This window comes from Choristoneura fumiferana, chromosome 24 (genome assembly GCF_025370935.1).
Source record: "Choristoneura fumiferana chromosome 24, NRCan_CFum_1, whole genome shotgun sequence".
NCBI lineage: Eukaryota > Metazoa > Arthropoda > Insecta > Lepidoptera > Tortricidae > Choristoneura > Choristoneura fumiferana.
The window spans coordinates 8,750,992-8,760,236 of record NC_133495.1 but is presented as its reverse complement, the minus strand read 5'-3'; the positions used below and the strand labels follow the sequence as shown (position 1 = coordinate 8,760,236).

General features: G+C 35.9%; 1 protein-coding gene across 1 annotated transcript; it reads right to left on the bottom strand.

Annotated features, from left to right (window-relative positions):
- Positions 1–4,029: 4,029 nt before the first annotated feature.
- Positions 4,030–8,308, bottom strand: LOC141441940 (uncharacterized). The gene is made up of 4 exons (XM_074106828.1): positions 8,279–8,308; positions 6,842–6,931; positions 6,531–6,693; positions 4,030–4,209 (listed from the first exon to the last, which is right to left on the bottom strand). The coding sequence occupies exons 1-4, from the start codon at positions 8,306–8,308 to the stop codon at positions 4,046–4,048; spliced, it is 447 nt and encodes a 148-aa protein (XP_073962929.1). The 3' UTR covers positions 4,030–4,045.
- Between the last annotated feature and the right edge of the window lie 937 nt (positions 8,309–9,245).

Below are 9,245 nucleotides of genomic sequence, written 5' to 3'. Positions count from 1 at the left end.
AAACAAACAAACAAGAACAACAAACAACAAACAAACGTCAACTGAACTTCAGTCAGTAATACGGGAAGGTAAACACGCAAAAGTATTATATAAAAAAAAAACAACAACAAAAAAAACTAACGACATCTGAATTATTTCCGATGACGATGATCATCATCATCATCATCAGCCTATGTTCGCCCACTGCTGGACATAGGCCTCTCCCATGGCACGTCACTGAGCACGATCTTCGGCTTCGGCTGATGATAATGAATTAGTGGCGTCTTGTCTGTTTTGAAATCTTAGAAGTCGCATTCAACCTACTTTCAGAAGTAAGAAAAAACTGAAAATTGGCATAATGTAAATCCGGAGATAATACAATGATCTGGAAGTGATCTGGACGTGATAATCCGTCTTATACTATAAACGCAACAATGAGATGTTTGTTTGTGCGCTTTTACGCTCAAAGTACTCAATGTTCGTTCGAGATAGTGAGACTCTGTAAAGGACATACTAATAGAATGGGTACACTACATAAATACGAAACACGAAATTCCGAAAGTCGGAATCACGAACTTCAAAATACCGATTTTTATAATTCCGAATGTTTTAAAACTCTAATATAACTATTCCGATTCTTCATAAATCCGATTTTTATAAATCCGAAAATTAAAAATACCTAATGTTTAAAATTACGATTTTCAAAATTCCGAATTTAAATAAACCGAACAATAAGAAGTCCGACTCAATAATAATCCGAAATTTCAAAAATATGAACTCCGACTACGAAAATACCGATTTTCCCAAATTCTGAATATCATTACACCGATCAATAATAAATCCGATCCCGATTAACTTAAGCTATGTAGGTAGATTGGCCTAAAACAGTATTTACTGTTATTGAATTTTCATCAATGTGACACAAGGTCAACGGAGCTCCGCTTGGCGGAGCTCCTATTCCGCGCAGTTATGGCGTTTCGCGCCTTGTCGCAATTCTAACCTAACCTTACCTAACCTAAGTATGCAGGTCAATTATCTAAATTGATTGATATTAATTCGAGATTTGAAATCAAGATTCCTATTATTAAAACCACGAAGTTTATATTGCCGAATGTCATATTTCCGAACTAGCGATGTCATTTTGGAAAATTATAATCAGAATAGTGTATTCGGGCCAATAACATTTTGTGCTTTTCATTCTTCGGAGTTTTTAAAATCGGATCTTAAAAAAATAGATATTTTTAAATTCGGATAAATAAATTTCGAGTTTTGAGTACTTATATCGAATAATGTCTTAGGAATTGTGAAAATCAGAGTTTTGAAAATCGGAATAAGCAAATTCGGAATAAAAATTTGGGTGTTCCCTGATAGAATAGTTTGGTCCCGTAAGAATTTAAAATTCCCGCGGGCGTGTGATAATAGAATTCTTCGTAGATGAAGTCGCAGGCAACAAGTAAGCTATAAAACGCAGGAAACACTCACCGGATATTGGAAAATGTATTTGTAAAGTTCAAATGCTTCCATTATATCCAAAAAAGCTGTAAACAGCCTTGTTTCTTGCTGCTCAATCTCACTGAAATACTTCGTCAACTTGTTATGAGTTGGTTCAGAACACGTTACACAAAAGCGATCTAACGCATCCAACCACATTTTTATCTCATGCTCCAGAAGTTTTATAATTTGTATAGCAAAAATATATTTCCATCAAAGTAATATAGAGATATAATGAATATGATTTGATAAAAATGTATTCCGTAATTCATGATTAGAAATAACATGCACGTCAATATTGTTAACAAGATAGCTATCCAATTTTCGTGACGAGGTTTTTTCAAGCCACTGTTACAGTCACACAATGTGTACGCGTTCTGCAATTTCAGTATTAACAGCACGTTGTTCTTGCTCTGAGCAAAGTTTACCGTCAACAGAAAGAAACTTGACAGACTGTTAAATACAGTGTCTAAACCAAGCAGTGTTACTTCTACGTAATTGTCTACGTCGTAGTAAATTTTGGTGAAATACCATTTTATCAGGTTCGTAAATGTAACGACTATAACACCCAAGAAACATATCAAATATTCACGTAATCCTATAGGAGTAACGAATCCATTGAGGATCCTGTATTTAGGTTGTAAAAGAACTGTCTGCATTAAATTCAACGGAAACAGCATCTTCTGAAACTCTTCGTCCAGTAAATTGTTCAACAAGTATTCTTTCATCTTTATTTTCTAAATTTGTGATTGATCGAACAACACTGACTAGGCACGTGAGTTAGTTGAATGACAAATAATAATATGCGTCATGCATGTTATATTTGTTTTGACCATTTCATTAGTATAACCACTTACTATTACTGAATCCTTGAAGGGCGCCGAATGGTGGAATAATGAATTAATAATGACTTTTGTACTTCCATTACAAGGACTACAACTTGTAGGTACTTGGAATGTATTACTTTAATACACTAGGAAATCTTTTAGTGAATGTAAAATACAAACAATACAATAACCCTTTATTGAACACTACATAATATAAGAAAACAGACACATAAAGAAAAAATGCAAGGTAACCTTTTATAATTCTGCTGCAGACATTGAGTTAATTTTTATCTTACAAAAGAGAGCAATTAGAGCAATTTATAACTTAAAGACGCGTGAATCTTTAAGATCTTTTTTTAAGGAAACAGATATCCTAACCTTGCCGTCGCTTTATGTTTTTGAAACAATCATGTATGTAAGGAAGAACATATGTGATTTTCCCACTAACGTCGATAAGCCAAAGGCTACTAGAAACACAGGGAAGCTTCAAGTTCCATCTTACAGACGGCTAAAACCAAAAAGTCGTTTCTGGGAAATTGCATACGTTTTTATAATAAAATTCCAAAAAATATTATAAATGAAACGGATACAAAATTCAGATCTAATTGTCAAGAAGACATTAATATCTAAGGCGTATTATAAAGTTAATGGTTATATCATGGGCAGGGATATTTGGAAGTAATTCCGATCCGCATTAGCGATCCCTTCAAATAGAGAACCTACTGTTGTGTTAAATACTTGTGATGTATACATATCATTTAATAATATTTTAAATCTGTTTTCAAAAAAAATACCTCGTTGAGTTTCTTGCCGGTTCTTCTCGACAGAGGTTTTTCCGAACCGGTGGTAGATTTTTTCTGACATTCATAAGTGCTTGTTATTGCCTAAATTGAATAAAGATATTTTGACTTTGACTTTGAATTCTGTACAGCTAAAAAGAGCAACCAATTTAATATATAGATACCTATGGATAAGACATAATTTAAGTAAGCATGAGCAGCTGTCGGTATCCTGTTACTGTTACAAATTTTGAATAATTTTGTAATAAAAATGTATTCCAATTTGATTAACATTTGATAATTAAATTATACCTGCATTTACTGCACTATTTACCACGTGTTGGTGTGCAATAAAGAGTTATTGTATTGTATTGTAAATTTATGTTTAACTGTTAACTGGAAATTGAAAAACACTTGTGACATACCTATACCATATCGAAAATACAAACTGAGACATATAATGGATGCACAGAAAAACCAGAAAAAGAGACCAGCACTGGGAATAGAACCCAGGTCCTCAGCAATACGTGCTGCGTGCTATAACCCCTACACCACTGCTGGGCAGGAATCTAGACACGATTTTTCCTTTGCATACATATCTCAGGTTGTTTATTCTACTATGCTATTGAGCAGCACTAGCGACATCTATAAAAACCGTAAAAGTAACAAATTTGGAGTTGAAATAAAAAATACAAAAAGACTCCAAAAAAAAACCAATCACATACCTACCATTTATATAATCGAGATGGACGGATACGGATGACCTGGTTAAAGCACGGGTTCATGGTGGATGCAGGCCGTTTCCAACCAAAGCAACTGGTGTGTTGTATGAGAGAGGCCTATGCCCAACAGTGGACGTCCTACAGCAAAGGTTACAGCACAGATTATGAAAGGAAAATCTATTATCAGTTTTTTAAGTTAAAATTGTATTTCAATCGTATGGTGGGCAAAGAGCTCAACCGTTGTAATCTAGAGGAATGCAAACTGCAGCAGCACGACGGTGTAAGTGGCGAGAAGTGCCAGCAGTCGCAGCGGCAGCCCCGCGTCCACCGCGACGACGCCGCCCGCGCGCAGCCCGCCCGCGGCGCGCGCGCACGATGTCACCCGAAGCACGTTCTTGCATAGCTTTTGTACTTAAACAAAATTTGATTATTAGAAAAACCACCTAACTAAACTACTAAGTTTACAAAGAAATCTGTGCCAGGAGCTCCCGCTCCTCCCTAGTCAGACCTTTATATCTATAAAAATAATTTAACAACAAAAGTACCAAATAGAAACATTTATATGTGCGTGCGTGTGTGTGTGTGCATGCGTAATTGTGTCAACTATATTATGATGATAGCAACTCTTCAGTTTTCTCGTAGTTAAGGTGTCATCCTACGGGACAGGCCTAGCCTATTGTAGGCGAGACGGGTAACCTCTATCTGCAAAAACAAGTACGGTAAAACAGTTCCTGTGCAAAACTTAATTTTATGTAATCTGTAATGTCAGTTTTCCAAAAAAAATTATTATTATTATTATTACTTATTTTATATTAGTACCTAGTTTAATGTTTTAAGCCACTCCATCACAACTTTTTTACACTCTTGAATCATAAGCTTGTTAACGGATACTTTTTTTATCTAGTACATTGTACAGTTTAATTCTCTCCGGTGGCGAATGCACTAGTCCCAAAACGCACTATTAGTCAATACACTCTAATTTCGAAAGCCCCTCTCCTCATAGAAACTAGGCCCAAAACACCATATTCCAAAAAGGCTCATTCTCGATTTACACGTGAACCATTGAGAACTAGTCCAAAGTACACCTTTCCCAAAATAACCCAAATTGTGTTCACCTGTAGGTGGCGTAATACTTCATTTTCATAATGCATAGTTCTCAAAACACTAGTTCAAAATATCCTATTTTTTTTTTCTTTATTTTCAAATGACTCTTTGAAATTGCTTTCTGCTTTTAGATGGCAGCGTTGCCCTCGTTCTACGTCTAGAAATTTTGTTTTATTTGCACCTCCCCAACTCTTATATTATTGATTATGCTAAAGTTATATATATTTGATTTAAAAGTTTAGATGCTGCAATGTTTCTGAGAGTTCTAAATGTATAAACCAGCTTGCGCATTCTGCAGTTTATTGTTGTTGAGTTGAATTGAAATTTCAGGATTTTTTATAAATTCCCGGGGGAATTCTTGAAAATCTTGGTTTTCATTGTCGTTACATTAAAAACCATCATGTTTTTTTTCATGAGCCCAGTGGTTATTATTTCGAGATTATATCTCTATCTCGTGGGAATAAAAAGTAGCTTATGTCTTATTCCAGATGTTCAGCTATCTACATACCAAATTTCATCGAAATCCGTCCAGCCGTTTTAGCGTGAAGGAGGAACAAACATACTCACTTACTTACTCACTCACAAACACAAGTAGGAAGTAGGATAATATAAGTAGGATGATCCCCTTTATTTAACGAAGTACCTACTTACTGAAAGAAATCAGGTTAGAAATAAACGACCAATAATTTTGAAAACAAAATTAAAAATCCTCTTCACAAAACTAACACGAGTAAGATTCAAGGCTCTCCAAATGTAAACATACACCACACAAATTGTACCGACGTGAAGTAATCAATCGATAAAGCTAATCGTATTATGAGTATAAATAATCAAGTATTATGATAGATTGACATTCCTTACCGTAACAGCGAGTCATGTACCTACATACCTACAACTTCGTAAAACTAACCATCTACTTATCTAGATTAACACGGTATCAAAATGAATAAAATGACATAAGTAATTACTTACAACAACATAAATAAGTTATAATTATTAATTAATAATTATCTTAAACAAAAACTAAAGTTTTGCAGGTGGTAGGACCTTGTGCAAGGTCCGCCCGGATGCACCACCATCTTGCTCGCTAATCCTGCCGTGAAGCAGCAGTGCTTGCACTGTTGTGTTTCGGCGTGGAGAGTATAACAGCCGGTGAAATTACTGGCACGTGAGGCATCCCATTTTAGGCCTCTAGGTTGGCAACGCGTCTGCAATACCCCTGGTGTTGCAGATGATTATGGGCGGTGGTGATCTCTTACCATCAGGAGACCCACTTGCTCGTTTGCCATCCAGTCGAATAAAAAAAAACTAAAATTAAAACAAATTATTTAAAAGAGCACTTAGTATTTTACTTCTTTGTCCGAAGAGCTGGCTTCTTCGGTCCCCCCCCCCCCCCCCAGTGACATCTGTTAACTTCTTTGTTTAAATAAGTTTCTGTTAAATATTTCATTTTTAAATATTTAATATTAATAAGATGAACGTGAAACTACCGTGGGGCCTTCGTAGCAAACATGTCAAACTAAACTCGATTTAAGACGTGAGTTACCCGTTACAATATAATATATAATTACATATTATTAAGATGCGTTGAATTGTAAACAATAAACATAAAGTTAAAATAAACTTACGTATAAACAAGGACGCATGACAGCTGCTTATAACAGCGGTTGCCTTTTCCACTTCCTCAACGACTAGGTAAAATTTCTGGCAAGCCACACATAGGACAATCAACAACGTAAAGTTTTTGACCACCCACAAAGAAGATACTAAGCCGTAAAATAAATTAACTGCCTGAAAAATACAATTTTCCATTTAATTAGAAAGAAAAAAAAAACATTTATTTGACGTGAGAGTAGGTAATCTACACATACACGTGAACACACGCACGTAGATTTCAGCATTGACTCATAAGTAATATTACTTGCATTCTGAGACTTACTGTAACTTCCTCGCTTTCTGAGCTGGAGCTCAAAAAGTTTTGTATATATATCAACGGGTGCACGAAAATTTCAATCGCCAGTAATAGTATCTGGAAAACAAAATACGAGTACGTATTATAAACAAAACAATCATAATAACTAATGAAATGAAATATTTATTTGCTTTAGCACTATGTGGATAAATGCGATGTTGGAATTTCTTATACTCGTAAGGTATTAACTTATAAAAATGACAATAATGCTAGCTGCCCTCTAACAGTAGGCATGCAAAATTTTGCTGAATAATACTTATGAGGGACAAAGTCCGAAAAACAGCTAAGCTAAAGTAGTAAATGGACGGGGTACAATACTGAAAGGAACTGATGCGATAGCCGTTGGCACCAGTGTTTTTGAATGATGTCCACGTATTGATTGACAGAAGCAGCGGTGGTAGGCAGGCCCCAAGAAGGTGGACTGTCTTTGTACACAAATCTGACCCGTAATGGAGCCCTATCTCAAATGAAAAATGAAAAGTGCACATATGAGTCCAAAGATGTATCTCACTGGTTCAGTAACAGCCTATTCACTCTAGCCTTGAAGAGCACTAGGTTGTATTTATCCGGGACTGACGATGGCAGCGATGGATGAAGGTCGCAGGAGTCAATGGATGCGAGCGGCGCAGGACCAGTCATTAATTTTATTTATATTACTAGCTTTTGCCCGCGGCTTTGCCCGCGTGGAATTCGTTTATCGCGCGCTGTTCCCTCGGGAACTGTGCATTTTTTCGGGATAAAAAGTAGCCTATGTCACTCTCTGGCCTATAAACTATCACTATGCTAAAAATCATGGCGATCCGCCGCTCCGTTTCGACGTAAAAGACGGACAAACATACAAACAAACACACACACTTTCGCATTTATAATATTAGTATGGATTATTGTCCAAAGATGAATTAGTAAAATTTCCAAGACTCAATGCCGTCTTTGTACTAGCTTTCATTTAGTTTCACTTGTTGTCTGTTGTCAAATCTTAGGAGTCAAATTTGGCCTACTTTAAGAACATGAAATTTGGCATAATGTAAATCTGGAAGTAAAATTTAATTGATCCTGTCTTATTCTATAAACGCAACATTGAGATGTTTGTTTATACGCTTTTACATTTAAAGTACTTAACGTTATAAATAGCATTAAACTGTCTCCATAGTTTGAGCTTCTGAAAGGAAGAACTTAAAATTCCCTCGAGTGTGTACCTAATAATAGAATTCTGCGTAGATGAAGTCGCGGGCAACAAGTAAGCTGTAAAACGCGCGAAATACTCACTGAATATTGAAATATGTATTTGTAAAGTTTAAAAGCTTCCATTATATCTAAAAATGCTGTAAACAGCCTTGTTTCTTGCTGTTCAATTTCACTGAAATACTTCGTCAACTTGTTATGATTTGGTTCAGAACATGTTACACAAAAGCGATCTAACGCCTTCAACCACATTTTTATCTCATGCTCTAGAAATTTCATAATTTGTATAGCAAAAACAATATTTCCATCAAAGTAATATAGAGATATAACGAATATGATTTGATGAAAATGTCTGCCATAATTGATAATGAGAAACAACAAGCACGTTAATGTTATTATCAAGATAGCCACACAATTATAGTTCCGGGTTTTTTTCAAGCCACTGTTGCTGTCAAACACTTTATACACTTGCTGCAATTTCAGTATTAACAGCACGTTGTTCTTGCTCTGAACAAAGTTTACCGTCAACAGAACAAAACTTGACAAACTGTAAAACGCAGTGTCAAAAGCAAGCAGTGTATCCACGCTAGCTAAGTCTACTTCGTAGTAAAATTTGGAGGAATACCATTTTATCAAGTTCACAAATATAACGACTATAACACCCAAGAAACATATAAAATATTCACGTAATCCTATAGGAGTAACGAATCCATTGAGGATCCTGTATTTAGGTTGTAAAATAACTGTCTGCATTAGATTCAAAGGGAATAACATCTTCTGAAACTCTTTGTCCAGTAAATTGTTCAACAAAACTTCTTTCATCTTTACTTTCTCTGTTTGTGATCGAACGAACAACACCGACTTCGTGAGCTAGTTGACTGACAAATTTCCTGCGTCATGTCATAATTCTTTTGGCCATTTCTTAGTACAAAACCACTTACTATTATTGAATTCTTGAAGGGCATTGAATGGTGAAATAATAAATTATTAACGACGTTTGTATTTTCACTCCTTGAAACGTTCTGCGTAGCACTTAGGCACTTGTCCCACCGCCGACGATGAGCGAGAAGCGAGTAGAGCGAGTAACTAGAAACGAGTGGGCGAGCAGCGAGAAGCGAGTGTAGTTTTGTCGCTCGGCTGTAAGTGAGTGTTCGCATGCGACGGGCGATTACTCGCTCCACTCGACTCG

Coding starts and splice junctions, on each gene's coding strand:
- LOC141441940 (XM_074106828.1), bottom strand. CDS start 8,308: ATGTGGTTGAAGGCGTTAGATCGCTTTTGT. Junction 6,932..8,278: donor AGGCGTTAGATCGCTTTTGT/GTAACATGTTCT, acceptor TTTGTTTTCCAG/ATACTATTACTGGCGATTGA. Junction 6,694..6,841: donor CAGAAAGCGAGGAAGTTACA/GTAAGTCTCAGA, acceptor TGTATTTTTCAG/GCAGTTAATTTATTTTACGG.